The 18,731-nt window shown below is 37.6% G+C and overlaps 1 protein-coding gene across 1 annotated transcript in view; it reads left to right on the forward strand.

Annotated features, from left to right (window-relative positions):
* sorcs3a (sortilin related VPS10 domain containing receptor 3a) overlaps nt 1-18,731 on the forward strand; it is a gene marked incomplete at its 5' end in the record, with an annotated part of 249,011 nt that overhangs the window by 189,418 nt on the left and 40,862 nt on the right. The window contains 8 exons of the mRNA XM_084402221.1: nt 713-802; nt 1,512-1,691; nt 5,389-5,535; nt 8,173-8,275; nt 10,921-10,997; nt 15,084-15,175; nt 17,431-17,538; nt 18,586-18,703. Of these exons, the coding sequence (XP_084258347.1) occupies nt 713-802; nt 1,512-1,691; nt 5,389-5,535; nt 8,173-8,275; nt 10,921-10,997; nt 15,084-15,175; nt 17,431-17,538; nt 18,586-18,703 (915 nt within the window). The remainder of the gene's footprint in view (nt 1-712; nt 803-1,511; nt 1,692-5,388; nt 5,536-8,172; nt 8,276-10,920; nt 10,998-15,083; nt 15,176-17,430; nt 17,539-18,585; nt 18,704-18,731) is intronic.

An 18,731-nucleotide genomic window follows, 5' to 3' on the forward strand; every position in this document is an offset into this window, starting at 1 on the left:
GAAAGTTATCATGGGCATTGTGATGTTTGAAGTGGATGTCAAATGTCAGGATACCTGGAAGATTTTAAAATGAGCGGTTCATTCTGTGGAAACACAAACCGGAAGACCGAACTCAAGGAGCGCAGTGCTGAAAAGGGGGCGGGGCTACATAAGGTCTATATACTACTGCTAGACATGCTGATAGATGTTCTGCTATATCATGATAGACGCATTACAAAATGTAACTTTTGTTGTATACTGCAGTATAGCAGAATGTCTATCGGTTTTTCTCCAAATGTTGTTTATGATTGTTTTATTAGTTTATTAAGGACTCAATGAATTAGTAATTTAAAATCTGAAAAAAGTAATCAATTTGATTCATTAGCTCAACTTCCATTGCCGGAATAGACGTTTTCCGATTATTTATACCTATACACTACCGTTTAGACGTTTAACCCAACATGTTCTGTCCGAAACTTACCCATCTCTGAGATGCCAGGTAGGTTACTTTTGACAAACGCAATATTAGAGTGTATATTTTAATACACAGCATCAGCGTTATATAAAATTACTCATACTGTGTGATGTAAGATGTTGGTCATACTGATCCCTTCTTAACTTTTCTTCAGAGTACAAAGACAAATCAATATTTACTGTCAGTGGATCTTCCAGTGTTTAAGCCAGTTATTTGATATCTGAGATATGAGATATGATTATTTTTTTTCCCATTCAGGTGACGACTACTGGCAGAGCGAGCTACTATGTATCCTATCAAAGAGAACATTTTGTACGCATCAAAATCCCCAAATACTCCCTTCCAAAGGTAAGAGGCTACATAACATTTCAAATGTATTAGATTGATTAAAAAATCTAATATTTGCAGTTTTATTTAGTTTTGTTTAATCATTTACAGGGCTGGATTTACCTCAAATTGCCACATAAGCAAAAATACAACAGGCAAAATATTTTTTTTGGCCCATCCATCTTAACTCCTCCCACCCCCATGTTTTAAGGCTTTACCAACCGGCAATTTGCGGAGTCAATGGAGTTTTAAACACGTTTTAGTCACAAGATATTTTTTATACTTTTCATTGGTTAAATATTTGCTAAACCTAGTGACTGATATAACGGGTGACCAAAAGAAATGATTTATGAAGAAAAAAAGACACAATATGGAGATTAGATTACAAATCCCCTGCAGATACCTCGCTTGATACAACAGTGGTTTTGGCTTTTATACTTACACCTATTGGCTTGGATTAATGATTACACAAAAGGAAAGGTTTTTAGTCACCGATGCCAAGCACATTTCTGCACATTTCTCCAGTTATAGGACTGAAGTACAACATCGTTTCAGTTGGCTAGCTTTGGTCAGCTGGGTACACATTAAAACACATGTTCAACTGAGCTCTTCGCAAACATGTAATCCCGTAGATCATGCCCAGCAAGAACTAGCAGGGGTCCTTACTAATGACTTCTGCTTTCTTTTTTCTCACCCTTCAGCTGTCTTTTCTCCTTCTTTCTTTTTCTAGGACATGCATATTGTGAGCACAGATCAAGGTCAGGTTTTCACCGCCGTCCAGGAGTGGAACCAGAACGACACCTACAACCTGTACATATCTGACACGCGTGGGGTGTACTTCACCTTGGCCCTGGAAAATGTCAGGACCAGCCGTGGCCTCGGAGGCAACAGCATGATCGACCTTTACGAGGCATAACTTCATCACTAACTTGTTAACATGCTAACATTAGCCTTCAAGTCAACGGCTTCATGCTAGATGCTCATTACTCCTCAGGCTGCATTAGAATTCATGTCAGACGCCACTTCTCGCCCTGGCACTCAAGCATAGCCCACATTATCTTAAGCCTCTGGGGAATTAACAAGCATAAATGAACGATAGCAATGAAGACAGAGAGATAAATTGAGTTGTAGTTAAATGTTATCGAGGGGGTGCTAGCGGGGAGAGGCTGCTGATTCAATGGAAACTGCTCGCGTTTCGTGTACAAGCCCGTTTTAAAGGGGTCCTATAATAAGGAATGAAGTTTCCCTTGATCTTTTGAGATAAGAGTTCATTGTACCATGAAAACAGACTGTAACTTTCTCCGTCTAGGAAATCTAGCTTAAGTCTAGCTGTGTTTTGGAGCATGATAGCTGGTGTCTCGAGCACGGTTAAGGAATACTGTCAGTACAATTCTCACATAAAAATTCATATTGTCTTAATTGTTTATTTAGCATCAACGTTAATGCATATCAGAACCTTCAAATAGTTGTGTAGGATAGGTACTTCTAGTACCTTCTAATTTATAAGAAAAAATATTTAAAAAATTTAATAATTAGGAATCTTTTAAAATCTTGTGAAGACAACAGAGCTTGGGGTCATTATTATATTGTCAAGCAACAGCCTAAAGGACTTACTGGAGGCCTTTTACTTCTATGAGAGGAATAAATATCAGCTCATAAAAGAGAAGAACATATGGCAAGTGGAACTGAATGAAATGAAGTGCCTTTCAATCAGTTTCTCCTGTTATGTCTGCTCCTATGTTCTTTAAATACCTCTCAGTTGTAGTCTGCATTATACCCTTTTCAGGTCAATGGCTTGGCTTTGCTTTGCTTTGCTTCTTTTAATAAGGCTAAGTTCTCTATGTTGTAGTAATAGGCTGTTAGATATTTTCTTTTCAAGTACTAAAGTGAATAGACCTTATTCACAGCAGCGCCATCTTAGATTTTTAACGAGAGCGAGGCTGTGAGGGATAGACATCTCTTCAGTGGGTTGTACTGTTATTTAATGGGTTTTTGGATTGCTCTGCTAAAACACTGAAAAAATATATTTCCAAGTAATTTCAGTTAAAAAAATAACAACAACAATGAGCTGTGGAAAATTATAAGTGATCTATAGGAGCTTTATACAGCTTTTTAAAAGTACATGCACTTTTACAAGTTGATTGTACTGAAATGTGTGTTGGCAGTGCCTGTACACAACCATCATAAAATGACAAAAATCCATCCAGTGTTTTTTTTTTTTATTATCTCCTTATGTTTTCCCCATCTCTCAAATCAAGCCGTTCGATTTTGTGACGTCACAAAATCGATGCCCCTCCCACGATTGTTGATTGACAGCAGCGTTTTAACACAGACCCGCCCTCGCTCGTGAGCGAGCTGTCATCACAGTCCGCGCGTCATTGTTGATACGCTGGAGCACTGTCTATGAGTAGAATGGCGTCTAAGTGATTGTGGTGTTCTGTTCTTGGGTGTAATAACGAACACAGCAGTCATTTTGATGTTCCTAAATCTGAACCGCTGAAGACGCAGTGGCTGAGTTTTGTTTTCGAAGGGAATATTCCCCACGGTCAACATCAATGCTTTCATGTTTGCGCGAATCATTTCACCAGACTGCTTTATAAATGAGAACATTGAAAAAGGTATTAGCTCCTGTCTGAGTATGTGTTGTTTATGTGCCTAATGACTGTCGTAGTCTCACAGACTGGTTATTTTTTAAACAGATCAGTAAAATGTTAGTGCTTCAGCCCTGACAGTTGTACCTAACACTGCATAGATAACGTTACGCATCACGGACAAGCCTACATTTACCGAAAAAAAGTTTTTCATGACCATTAGCTGTACCATCAATCTGTCAATGAACTAATGTATACATCAGTAAACACATAGCGTTTGTATCTCACTACTCTACCCTGCCAGTACATACAAAGATAGATCAGAGTGACATTACGTTAACCAACCATTCAGAAACGTCCTGTTTTCCAACTCCGGTTCAAATTGATACGGTTGCACAGTGTCCTCAAAGACTCCCGCTGCCATTCTTCAAAATATAACGTTACCCTCAACTGTTGTCAAGGCAACACTCCACGTGTGTTGTTGTGGCAAAACGCCCACAGAACAGAGGGGCGGGGTGAGCAAAGCTCATTATCATTTAAAGACACATGCACTTAAACGGCGTGCTGAAAACAGAGCTGTTTTTGACCAGGTAAAATGAGTGTTTTCTTACAATATTAATGAGAATTTTTAATTAAAGTATTTTACAAACTTTTAATTTAGACCCTAAAGAATCAAATTAGCTTGTACAAAAATGGCATTATATGACCCCTTTAAAGCGGATGCGATTGAAAACACAGTAAGTCTATCCCTCACAGCCTCGTTTTCATTCCTGTCAAGGTCTATACAAATATACTTACAAATGTAAATACATACTTGCAAACAATAACCTAAATATTGGAATATGTATGTATATATACATATTTTTTTTATGTTCATATTTCATTAATTGTAATTTAATTTAAACCGTATGATTTGCATGATTTTTTTTTATACTAAATAATAAAATCACTAGTCTGCCACAATCAGTATCATTTTGTGAGGGTAAATCCTCACTAGAAAACTTAAGTATCGAAAGTATCAGTATTTCAAGATCGATCCAGCTGTCTGTGGCCAAGAACATTGTCTGTAGTTTTCCTATAATAATAGGAATAGGAGTTCAAGGAAACCATTCTTCCTTCATGACAGTAAGACATTACCATCAGACTATGGTTGCTCTCTGCATATACTATATTATATTGCTTTAAAATTAGCAGCCTTTACAAAGCACAAAAAAGTTGAGGACTGAAACATTCACTCCCCTTGTCCAAGCAGCTAAAAATAGTCTCCATTAGTGAGTGCAAGCAAGGATGGTTTCATTAATGCATTGGTTATGATGCGCCTCCCCATTGCTGTGCCAAGGCTGGCTCAATGCACGCTTACCCTGCCAATACTGAATCAGCAGTCCATCCATATCTCTAATAGATTGCAGCAGCCTTCATTACTGCTTATTGAAAACTGGCCTTTTTCACTGAAAATCCAGTTGGAGCCTAGACACGGTTTGTGGCTGGAAGTTTGTCATATTTATATGCTTATTGATCGGCGAGAAGTGGGGTTATTTTACTTTTTATATAGTTCTATAACAGTAATGGTTAATAATGGATATTTTGATTCTGGCACCATTTGCACAAACTTTTTTGGTGTTGGCATCAGCGGCATGTCATTCTTTTGGCAAAGTATGCACTATGATTTCCTTGGCAACACTAAAATATAGACTACCGTTCAAAAGTTTGGGGTCAGTAAGATATATTATTTATTTTTATTTATTTTTAAAGAAAGTAATACTTTTATTCAGCCATATTACATTGGTTAGAAGTAACAGTAAGGACTTCTATTGTTACAAAAAAAAAAAAAAAAAAAATGTTTCCAATATTCTATCATCAAAGAATTTGAAAAAAATTTATCAGAAAAAAAGCTATCAGAGAGTGGGCGTTAGATACTGCGTAATTAAGAGGCTTTTTTAGATGACAGTCGAAAGAGCTGTAACCATGGATATAGATGTTCATATTTGTATTGTATTTCTTCCCCCTTGTTCCCAGGTAGCAGGGATTGAAGGCATGCTCATTGCTAATAGGAAGGTGGAGAACCAGGTGAAGACGTACATTACTTACAACAAGGGCCGCGACTGGAGGCTTTTGCAGGCGCCTGCTACTGACCTGGCTGGAAATCCCATTCATTGTGTGCTGGTAAGGAAGTGAGAGAGAGAAATAAAGATGTGGGTTGGACAAAAATTCATTTCATTTATTATTTCACTTCATTTCATTTCATTTGTCAGTGAATTATTTATTTATCTCATGGTAATCATTGCTAAAATACATTTTATACATTGTGTTATAAAAAAAAAAAGTAAAATGAAACAATAAATCAACAATGAATCAATACAAATTTTTCTTTATTTTTTTATTGTATTACAATTTTTTTATAGTGAGTGAACTATTCCTTTAACTTGGTAAAAGTTACCAAGCTTGTTGTTTTGTAGATAGATAGATAGATAGATAGATAGATAGATAGATAGATAGATAGATAGATAGATAGATAGCTACATACTCTGTAATGCATAATATTGCATAAAAGGATATTAGATTTTCCTTGTGTACTGTAGGTAAATCAAGTAATATATTTTATTAGTAGTAGTATTATTAGTATTATTATTATTAAATGAAAACTAGTTTTAGGGTCTTGGATACACATAGGGATCCATGAATATTTAGTAGCATCATATTTAGATGCAGAAGAAAAAAATTGAGGGCCGAAATACACGCAGAGCCCCTGCAGATTGAAGAGGCTTGAATCGGAGTTGACTGTAATAGTTATATTGTTTGACACTCTCATAGCCTCCTATAACCCTTACGATTATTGACATGAAATCCTGTTGCCTTTGCCGTCCACGTAATAATAACAAGCAATTTCTTGCATGTGGAGAACAAATATAATTCTTGTTGTGCTATGTTGGAGGTCCTAAGAGAGTTACTTCTCTGCTTTAATGTCAAATCCTTGTCTTTTGCCGGTAATGACTGTAAAAGGCAATTAGCCCGTATGGTAAGGATAGCACTTTCAACAATGCAATATCCCCCACCCCACTTGATGTTACCTTTTCACTGTTGGATAAATAGCATGTTCCCACAATTGCACTCAGTAATACAACATCACACATGCCCTTTATTTCAAATACACAGTCACGGCTTGAGGCTGTCTAGTTTCTACTTGCTGTTTCTGAATATTTACTAACACGGACCAATCAGCTGTAAGCTTGAGGCTACTTCAGCAATATTAAAATTAAATCAAAATGCTACTTTATTTGGAAATGCTATGAAATTGACTTTGCATGGGCTATTTTCGAATAGTAAAATACATACCATTCAAAAAATTTGGTGGTAATAAAAAAATAAAAAAAATAATTTGAAGGAAGTCTCTTATGCTCACCATTTATTTGACTAAAGATACAGTAAAACAGTAACAGTAGATTCAAAATAGCTGTTTTCTAATATGTTTTAAAATGTAATTTATTCCTGTGATGTCAAAGCTGAATTTTCAGCATCATCACTCGTCTTCAGTGTCACATGATCCTTCAGAAACCATTCTAATATGCTAATTTGGTGCATTTCTTATGATTATCAATGTTGAAAAATTTTCTGAATTATTTAATGAATAGAAACTAATAGATTTTTTTGTAACAATGTACAAGTCTTTACTTTCACTTTTGATCAATTTAATGCATCCTGGCTTAAAAATAAATAAAAGTGCTAACTCCAAATAATAGTGTATGATAGTTTAACTACAACTAAAATTATACAACCAGAGCAGTTATTTAATAGCAGCCAAAATAAAGTGGACTGATATATTATTTATTTACATTATTATATGTATATTGACTGCTTTCCGTGTAGTGCAGATTATTATAATGGCCACGATTTAGTTTTGACGAGTCACGGCATGCCACAGTGTATAGCGCTTTCAATTTCGGGAAATCAACTTCCTTATTGGAAAAGTGTAAACTTGGAAACTTATACAAAAATTCACAACTCGGGACATCATTGTGCTGTGTTTCTGCACCCAGGGAGAAGCTCAAAGTTAATTAAAAAACATGTCAAGCAAACAAAACGCATCAATGAGTCAAAGCTCCGAAATGATACGGTAAAATGTTAGCAAACGTGTGCAGAGACAGGGGTGATCATCTGTGTTGATAATTACACCTATAAAACATCAAATCACATTGTTTATCCTCTGCAAATTGGTTTCCAGGTGACTGTGTTTAACTGCCAAACACCTACTAATAAAGCATTGCCATTTTGTTTTGTATCGTCTACCAAAAATCTGGCCTTTATGGTTTGAACTTTAGATATTTGGAAAATATCAAACATGGAATATTCTACATCCGAATTTGAATGGAACGCAGCATTATTCTACACGTGTTGCCTTGCTAAGCGTAGTATCTCTTTGCAGCGTTGTCCTCTATCGTCCTTTAACATGATTGGCTAGGTTTGCTTCATAGATTTATTGCCTTGATTTACCTGAGCTGTTATTTTGTTTACATGCAGATATCCGACCACAAGATTAACAGTACCCAGTACACAATAGATCACACAGCATTATCCGTGGTACTCCTGGGTCATGACAGTGAATTATGGGTGTTGTTTCTATATCATGAATTGTTTAATATTAAGCATAAAGTCACCTACACTATGGCCAACACAGCACTGCTTGTGCGCTTATTGTCTTAGACGTTCTCATGCCTGCGGGCTCACGTTGGCTTGCTTTGATTGACAGCTACATAATAGCTTTGTTGTGGCTAATGGAGGATGTGTCTCTTTCTCTCTGCTCAGCCGTTTTGCTCGCTGCACCTACAACTGCAGATGTCAGAGAACCCGTACCTCTCAGGCTCCATCTCCACCAAGAGCTCGGCGCCGGGAGTCATCGTGGCTACAGGTAAATGGAAAACCCGAACGACATGTGTGGGACTGTCATGTTCGGTTGCTGTTGTGTGTGTCGGCGTGTTTGTGAGAAACTAAAATGTTGCTCGATACTTCAGGCTGGTCAGTAAGAATGCTTTCACACCAGAGCTTTTGCTGTTCGTGTCCTGTTAGTTGGTGTTGAAAGTGGTTTTTGGCATCATTTGAAAAAGTGATTTGACATTTGATTCCTCTCAGCTTTGCAATGAGCAGTTCACCCTAAATTACAAAAATGAACTTCAAAAATTCAATTCATGTCTACTCCGTGGAGCATAAAATAAGATATTTTGAGAAATGTCCATATAGTCAGTCATTCACCAAAATATCTTCTTTTGTGTTCTGCAGAAGAAGGTCATACAGGTTTAGAACGAGAATTTGAATATCCAATCTGATAGTGAGCAGCTTGAATGTCTTTTAATGCTTAATTTGCTAACTAGCAGAAGTGACTAGCCAAATTTAAATCTCACGTGTGCAGGTTTTGTTACACTTCCCTAGCCTGAAAATCCAGATCTAAATCTGAAAGATTAATGGTCTGGCATCGACTAATGAAAATCGTCCAGCTCGAGGGGGTTGGTGCCCAAGCATGCATTTGAAAATCTCACTGCACGCAATTGGATAACACTACGACCAATCACAACAAGCCCCATACGCTTAGCTACCAGCGGAGCTAACTGGTAGATTACACTCTTACCGTATTCGGTCGGCAAAACAGCAAAAACGTCCTTCTTGCAAAGGAACGATTCGAGCGGCGTCTTCTGTTCCTCTTTTAGATAAAAAGCTAAGTCTAACTCGTTCATTGTAGCGGCCAAAGCCGTTTCAAACAACTGGTGTTCATCCATAGCCATCTTGCAATGTTTACTAATGACTTGGACGTCACAGCGCTGTCGTCATTTGTTTAGCTCGCCTCTGGCCCGCCTATATCAGATAACCTGATGTGATTGGTGCAGCTCGGATACAAGGGAATATTTAATGAGCATCATTACTCAACGCCAGAGTAAACTCGTGCTTGTGCTCTCTCGAGAACTCTGGATTTCCATGGTAACACTTCCCTGCGAGTAGAACAAACTAATGCAGTTATCAATGTACAGTAATGCACATTATTCTCTTATATGAATGTCTTCATATTTGCATGCACGTTTTTTTTTTTGGCTTATGCAATGGCTTTGATGCATGTTCCAGGCCATGCACCAAAATTTTGTAGTGGTATGTAAAACCACTACAATTTTCCTGTTTTCCACAGAAATATCCATCAACAGTTTTCAACATTGATAGTGTCATAACTCATTTCTCATTTGTCTTGTACTTTAATGGGTGGCCAGGTGTTAAGTATTTGTTATGAAATCACCTCAGGTGCAATCATTTATTAAATATACAGGATTTCTCTAAACATAAACATCTCTCTCATTTCACATCTCCATGTGTTAAAGTTTTCACTCGAAGGAAATAAACTAATTTCTCACAGGCAACTCAAGGACGTACAGTCACTTCCTCTCAGTTCATTCTGACAGTCTTAGAAGACAGGGCAACAGCACACAGCAGAGGCGACTGCAGGCGGTTATACGCTAGTCATCATGTTTGTGTGTGTAGGCGTAAAACAACATCGACCCACCAAAACTACACAAGAGTATCAGTTCATCTGTGAATATGCAGCACGCTTTCCTTATCTTTTTCGTTTGCTCTACTGTAATTCAGAGACGTTCCCAGAGGGAAATTTTGTTGCTCAGAACTTTCTCTTTTAGAGCTTCAGAACACTGACTCAGATGTTTCTCCTAAAATTCACAAAAATTAGACAATTGTTTTCATGCAGTAAGAGTTTACAGATATAAAATGAGTGTGGATAATATACAGTAGCTCAGACCATTTGCTCTTGGATGATTAGAAGTGTTTGAGTTCATATTGAAATACTGAAATTTTATTCTGCAAGGATGCATTATACTGATCAAGAGAGACCGTAAATACATTTATAATGTTACAAAGATTTTGATTTCAAATAAATGCTGTTCTTTTGAACTTTCTATTCATCAAAAAATCCTGAAAATAAAGTATCATGGTTTCTACAGAAATATTAAGCTGCAAAACTGTTTTCAACACTAGTAATAATAAATGTTTCTTGAGTAGCAAATCATCATATTAGAATGATTTCTGAAGGATCATGTGACACTGAAGACTGGAGTAATGATGCTGAAAATTCAGCTTTGCATTGCACAGAATGAATTGCATTTTAAAATATATTAGAATAGTTCACAATGTTTCTGTTTTTACTGTATTTTTGATCAAATAAATGCAGCCTGGGTGAGAAATAGAGACTCAAAAACTGTAAAAAAAATATTTGAATGATAGTGCATATCATTGTTTTTGTCAGGATGTGAGGGAACATTGCAGTCAGAGCTGAGTGTGTTTGTTTTATGTGTGTTTATGCATGTTGTGTATATATTGAGCTTGTATGAGCATGAATTGAGCAAATATTGAACCATACTGCCTGACCTCAATTACAAAGGCTGCTTATTCAAATATAAATACATAGGCCTATTTGTTGGTTTATGGATTTTGAATGTGGCATGCTGGTTTTTACATTGTTTCATTATTTAAAACAAATGTTTTTTTTTATGGTTTATTTCCTAGGAAATATTGGCTCCGAACTGTCTTACAATAATGTGGCTATGTTCATTTCATCAGACGCAGGCAATAACTGGAGACAGGTATGGCTGCTTCACACCTCTGTACTAAAAATATCTGTACTAATTTAATTGAACAATGTTAAATGATCAAGATTCATATGTATATACATACATACATGTATACACATATGAATCTTGATAATTACACTATGAGGGGTCGTACAAGCCAAAATTCATTCTTCTACTCTCACACACATACTGTACATTCTCCTTTCACCTACATACATTTCTATACGCACACACACACACACTCTCCTTTCACATACATGCATTTCTATACGCACACACACATACATTCTCCTTTCACATACATACATTTCTGCTCTCACACACACATACATTCTCCTTTCATATATATATATATATATATACATTTAGAACCGGAAAAACATATGAAAGACTTCATCAAAACTTTACAATGATGCCAATGGTATTCAAAGTAATCCTGTTTTATTTTCAGTTACAGTTTTTACTTTTTGGAGTAAGTAGCAATGAACATGAAATCAGACATTTTTTTAATAATGTGCTGACCAATGTATTGACCAAATGCAAAGAGAAACAGATTATTTTGTGCATGATAGGCTGCATTGAGATCTCTGTCATCACATTCAAACCCTATGTGGATTTCTGTCAGTCTCAAGATTTGTTGAGGATTCAAGAAATAGACACAGTATACAGTAAATACATTGGAGTCCTCTAAATGTAGTGTGGACTGCTTATGAATCCAGACAAAGAATCAGGTCTGAGAACAGTTATGTCCTCTTGCACACTCAGAAGAGGCTGTTTTTCTGGTGGCACATATCATTTTTATTTCTGTCACACACTGTACAATCTGCAAATTCAACAAAGACAACAATAAATTCGTTTTTGTTTCACAGCGTTGAAATAGCTGGCAGTGTGACTTCTTCATGTCAAAAAGTGAAACGCTCTTTCAATAAACTCACATTACACATTTATCTGATACTGTATACCGTAGTCACAGAAAATGAAACCGTATTTCAGCAAATAAAACAATACTGACATTAACATTTCAGTAATCAGATAAAGCCCAATTAACATACACCAACTCTTAATGTAAATATTTAACTTTATAACTGTAAACTCTCTTTACAAAAACATTAAGCCCTGATATATATATATATAATATTAGGGGTATAGCAGTTTGATTGATGTTACTTGGAATGCAAAAAAAAAAAAAAAATTATGAAAATGAACAAGAACGGAGTTATCTATTTTTGCAAATGAACTCTTCTGTTGTAAATGCCCAAATTGGGAGTTTAATTAAACGTTCATGTTATATATTTTGGTTGCATTTGTGAGTTAATAAAAATGTAACTGGTGGTGTAAACTTGGCACGTAATATCTAAATATCGATAAATCCATCGATATAGCCCTGAATCAATTGAATCGTAATTGTGCCGCAGAATTTTTTGAGGTATCAGCAAATATCATATCGTATCGTGATGAACTGTCCGATTTACACCCCTAATATACACTCACCTAAAGGATTATTAGGAACACCTGTTCAATTTCTCATTAATGCAATTATCTAATCAACCAATCACATGGCAGTTGCTTCAATGCATTTAGGGGTGTGGTCCTGGTCAAGACAATCTCCTGAACTCCCAACTGAATGTCAGAATGGGAAAGAAAGGTGATTTAAGCAATTTTGAGCGTGGCATGGTTGTTGGTGCCAGACGGGCCGATCTGAGTATTTCACAATCTGCTCAGTTACTGGGATTTTCATGCACAACCATTTCTAGGGTTTACAAAGAATGGTGTGAAAAGGGAAAAACATCCAGTATGCGGCAGTCCTGTGGGCGAAAATGCCTTGTTGATGCTAGAGGTCAGAGGAGAATGGGCCGACTGATTCAAGCTGATAGAAGAGCAACTTTGACTGAAATAACCACTCGTTACAACCGAGGTATGCAGCAAAGCATTTGTGAAGCCACAACACACACAACCTTGAGGCGGATGGGCTACAACAGCAGAAGACCCCACCGGGTACCACTCATCTCCACTACAAATAGGAAAAAGAGGCTACAATTTGCACGAGCTCACCAAAATTGGACAGTTGAAGACTGGAAAAATGTTGCCTGGTCTGATGAGTCTCGATTTCTGTTGAGACATTCAGATGGTAGAGTCAGAATTTGGCGTAAACAGAATGAGAACATGGATCCATCATGCCTTGTTACCACTGTGCAGGCTGGTGGTGGTGGTGTAATGGTGTGGGGGATGTTTTCTTGGCACACTTTAGGCCCCTTAGTGCCAATTGGGCATCATTTAAATGCCACGGCCTATCTGAGGATTGTTTCTGACCATGTCCATCCCTTTATGACCACCATGTACCCATCCTCTGATGGCTACTTCCAGCAGGATAATGCACTATGTCACAAAGCTCGAATCATTTCAAATTGGTTTCTTGAACATGACAATGAGTTCACTGTACTAAAATGGCCCCCACAGTCACCAGATCTCAACCCAATAGAGCATCTTTGGGATGTGGTGGAACGGGAGCTTCGTGCCCTGGATGTGCATCCCACAAATCTCCATCAACTGCAAGATGCTATCCTATCAATATGGGCCAACATTTCTAAAGAATGCTTTCAGCACCTTGTTGAATCAATGCCACGTAGAATTAAGGCAGTTCTGAAGGTGAAAGGGGGTCAAACACAGTATTAGTATGGTGTTCCTAATAATCCTTTAGGTGAGTGTATGTATATGTATATATATATATACACACACACACACACACACACACACACACACACACACACACACACACTATATAATTCCCATTCTGTTATTTCATAGTTTCAACTTTTGACTGGTAGTGTACGTTTTTTTACAGATTATTATTTTTTTTTTTTTAACCAAAGGGACATAAAAATCAGCAAAAACACATTTTTCATGAAAGAGCCAATAATTGCAAAACCGAAAAGGTTAAACCAGAGTGCAAAGGCTAGCATAAAAAAAAACTAAAAGGCATATTTACACAGTTGAGTTAAGGCTGCTCTGTGCCTGCTCAAAATTGTGTGTAAAGACGCAATGCAGCATGAAAGCCAGACTAAATTATTCCTGCCCTGATCCACCTCAGCCACTAGTATAACAATATGCAGTCAACATTGTTGTATAAATGCATTTATGATCAGCATTAAGCAGTCTGTGTAAAGACACCTAATTGCCACTTCAGAAGCACTTCTGTGCCACCTTTGCAGTGTAAATTTGTCATTTGTCTGCAATAAAAGTACTCAAATTTGTTCAATATACAAACTACCTTTAGGGGCTTTCGCACCAGAGGAGCCTTTTCATAGTTCCTAGAACCATTGGCAGAAGTACCCGGATTTCGGCGTGTTCGCACCGCAGGAACTAGGAATGATTTTAGTTCTACGAACTCCTTTCGGAGGAACCAATTTAGCTCCTACTTCAAAGTAGGGTCTAAACCAGCACTATAGGAACTACCAGTGACGTAAGTGTATGCTGATTGGCCGAACGCACACGAAACACCAGCACCCGCCATTTAAAAAAAAAAGCTGTGTAATTACATAGATTATAGCCTATATATTTACTCCACAAACTACGAACATGGAAAACAGTGATAGATGGACCTCTCAACCTTTATGCTAAGGGAGAAAATCCAACGCAACTTTGAGGGGACCAAGTGAAACATGATTATGTATTTCTGCTCAGCAACACTGGACATCAACCACATGGCAAACGGCAGTGCCTTTTCATATACTGTCTACTTGCTATGTATAAGAGTTCTATCTAATAACGTATTAGACTGGACTGTTAGACAGATCAGAAACTAATGAACACGGAGAATGCGAGCACTGTGTGGCTCAGGCTGGTATTCTCATCGCTGTCAAAATAAAGGTCAGCTGCGCCGTCAAAATAAAAGTCACAACAACAAGCACGGCTTATATCACTTCAGAGTTCCTACTGACAGTGCGAATGCAACCAGGAAAATATTCCTAAGGAAACCATTAGTTCTCTGGGAACCACCCTGGTGGCTAGTTCTTAGATCTACCCGGTGCGAAAGCCCCTTTTGTTCCGATTTGTTCAATAACATGAAAATAACTCCATGTTGTTCTTCCCATGATGCAGATTTTTGAAGAAGAGCACAACGTGTGGTTTTTGGACAAAGGTGGAGCTTTGGTTGCCGTGAAGCAGCCCACTGTGCCCACTAGACATCTTTGGTAGGTGAAAATAAGTTTGATTCTGCCAGGTTTATTCATGCTGGTTTGGTGAAATTCCTGCTTCACTTGCTTCGGTCGGCACTCTGTGTCAGTTCTGTGTTATTGAGATCGTTGAAAAAAAAAAAAAAAAAACCTTGGTGTGGGTCGAACATGCTCCCTACAAGAACAAAAATGAAACAGCAGGACACAAAGGCTGCCAAATAGCAGATTGGAATCAGTTTTTATGTGACGAACCATGGGAAGTGTTCCATATTAAAGCCTCCCACTTATCCCCCCTGAGTTCACACATTGGTTCCTCCTTCAAATTGGCCCTCCCTGGTTTTGCTTCAGTGATGTTTAATCCTCCAGAGTCTTAAATCTTTTCTCTCTTATCACTCGAAGCGTTTGGCTTTAGTTTTAGGCCCACTGAAGTGTGGCAGCTTCATTTTCTAGTTCTCTTAAACAACTCAAGCAAGACAGTAAGTGGAGTCACAACTGTGGAGGGCAGTCGTGTCATTTCCTGCAAGTATGACTTCAAATAACAGCCCTGACTGCATGTTCTCTTAATGGATACATGTCAACACTGCCTCAGACTGTTGCTTTTAGCAGACCGGAGACAACTTGGAGGCAACTTTGCCATCACGCTTCAGTCCTTTCGTTGCGACCTTGTCACACATGATACTATACTGTTTGCACCTGTGAAATGATGTTGATAAGCTGTCAGAAAGTATCATGATCAAACTTTCAGGAAGAAAGTTCTCCAGCTCTTACTTTGCTTGTACTCCCTCCTACCTATGATGTCAAAAACTTGTTGTTTCTGGGTTTTTTTTACATTATTTTTCAATGTAAACGTATGCCAGACGGCCATCTTTAACTGTTAAGCTTGCGTCTCTTGCAATGTTTTGCACATGACACAGCATTCTAAAAACACAGAGCTCAAGTTAGGAGTTCAACTTTTTTTAAAACACGTCTCTATACTTTGCGCTTTTTTCGTTCCACTGACCTGTGTCTCCCTTTTTTAATAGCAAAAATGTGTTCTGTTAAAAAAAAAAAAAATTGTAACACCAGATGAAAAAAGAAAAGTGCAAGATCCAGAGACACGTTTTTTAAAAGTTGACCTACTTTTGAGAGCCGCATTTTTAGAAAGCCGTCATGCGAGAAAGAGAGAGGCTGCAAAAGATGCGAGTGCAACGGTTAAAGGAACACGCTGACTTTTTGGGACTTATTCACCTTATCCCCCAGAGTTAGATAAGTCCATACATACCTTTTTCATCTCCGTGCGTGCTGTAACTCTGTCTGACGCACCCACCGCTAGCCTAGCTTAGCACAAAGACTGGAGGTAAACGGCTCCAGCTAGCATACTGCTCCCAATAAGTGACAAAATAACGGCAACATTTTCCTATTTACATGTTGTGATTTGTATAGTCACAGCGTGTACGAATAACATGGTCACATGAGACACAGACGTCTTCTAACCGTATACATACTGGGAACTATATTCTCAGAAGGCGAAGCACTGCTACTTCTGCGGAGTGATTTACTCCAACTCTGAGCGAACTCTGCTCCTCACCACAGGGCTTCTCAGGCGCTGCGAGCAAATCACTCCGCCCAAGTAGCAGTGCTTCGCCTTCTGAGAATATAGTTCCCAGTATGTATACAGAAGATGTCTGTGTCTCATGTGACCTTGTTATTTGTACACGCTGTGACTATACAAATCACAACATGTAAATAGGAAAATGTTGGCGTTATTTTGTCACTTGTTGGGAGAAGTATTTTACATTTTTTACAGATTGGGCTTTGGTCGGACTCGGGCTCATTTAGCTTTTCTCCTTTCATCGTGCCCATAATATACGTGCAGCGCGCAGGCTACTGAATGAAATATTGTTATATTGATACTATTATAAATATGCAACGCAATATGCAATCACGCTAGTCCTATCCCCTGGCTCATCTGTTATATAGCCGTTTTTTTATTTGGTTTAAAGCCATTATCTGTGCATTTCCAAATAAATTATTTGGCTTTGGGCACATCCCTAATTCCCAGACTTTTAAAAAACGTTTAAAACAAAACAATTTAAAAAACAAAACAAAAAAAAAACGTTTAAACAGAAACAGGATAGTTTGACTAAATAGAGTAAATTGGACATTTGACACAGTAATGCTAAATTAAAACATATATGACAAACTTAACACTATTCGAAACCCTCATGACATTCGTTCTTCTATTTGAAGTTTTGTCATCCACTGACATTTGAACATCTTGATGTCTGCTGCAGGATCAGCTTCGATGAAGGTCGTCAGTGGACTCGTCACAGTTTCTCAGCCATGCCGCTGTTCGTGGATGGTGTTTTGGTGGAGGCAGGTGCAGAAAATCACATCATGACGTAAGTATATAGAGGTTTGTTTTTGATCGCCATCTCACACAGCCTGTGCATCCTCATTATGTCCTAATTTTCGAATAGATTCCTCTGAGCTCTGCTCGTTCAAGAGATACACTCATGAGAAAAGGTTAATTAATCAGACTCCTAAGCTAATGCTGTTAGTCTCAGTGAACCAACAGCATTTCTCATTATGTCTCAGTGATGGTACTGTATCTAGTTTAACAGGGTCATTTTGTACTTTTTAATTATTACTTTAAACACACATTAAACTATCCTTGCAGTATTGGATAAGATAGAATGGAAATGATCAGGTTTATTGTTAAATATAATCTATAGCTAACACTGGAATCCTGCATAAAGATCTATAGAGCTATTGGTGCTTCCTAGTCTCAGCCTCAGTCACGACTACAGACTAAAAAACAAAACAGTTTTAGTGGGCGGACCTTGGCCAGTTACAGTGGTTATAGAGCCCATGTTTTATGTCGTTAGGCTAAGGTCTGGTATATGTATTTCTTCTGGTGTTTATGAATATACTGTTTCTGGCTGTCTCATTACAAATTCGCTCAACTTTACTTTGTGTCTATCTATATTAACATTGTCTGTTTCATAAATCTTTGTTCTGTTTGTTTGCCATGCTTAAAATATGTCATGATTAAAAATAAGAGAATTAAATAACTGTCAATAAGAATAAACAAATATGAACAATTGCATATTTATTTAGTTATTGCATTATCCAAGTTAGTCAGGACAGTATATTATATATCAGAGTGCATTTCTACAAGAGTGAACGATATGGGCCATTAAATTGTTCACTCTGTATTCAGATAAAACTATTGACCCTATATCGTGCACTTTATAGGATACAGGGAGCAATTTTAGACATAGCTAATGAAGTAACCCAGGATTGCCCGGCCTCTGGAGATGTACCTTTTTGCAAAGTTTAATTCCAATGCATACATTACACGCCTGAACCAACTAATGAAGGTCTCCTGGTTCACTTGAAAATGAGTGAGTAGTTTGAGAGTTAAGCCTTTCTTTGTCAATTGGCAGGTTTTTTGGACACTTCAGCCACCGGTCTGAATGGCAGCTTATTAAAATTGACTACAAGTCCATATTTACCAGAAGGTGCACAGAGGGAGACTACCAAACCTGGCACCTGCATAACCAGGTGATTTTCTTCTATTTATTTATTTTTA

This window comes from Rutilus rutilus (assembly GCF_951802725.1).
Source record: "Rutilus rutilus genome assembly, chromosome: 2".
Lineage (NCBI taxonomy): Eukaryota > Metazoa > Chordata > Actinopteri > Cypriniformes > Leuciscidae > Rutilus > Rutilus rutilus.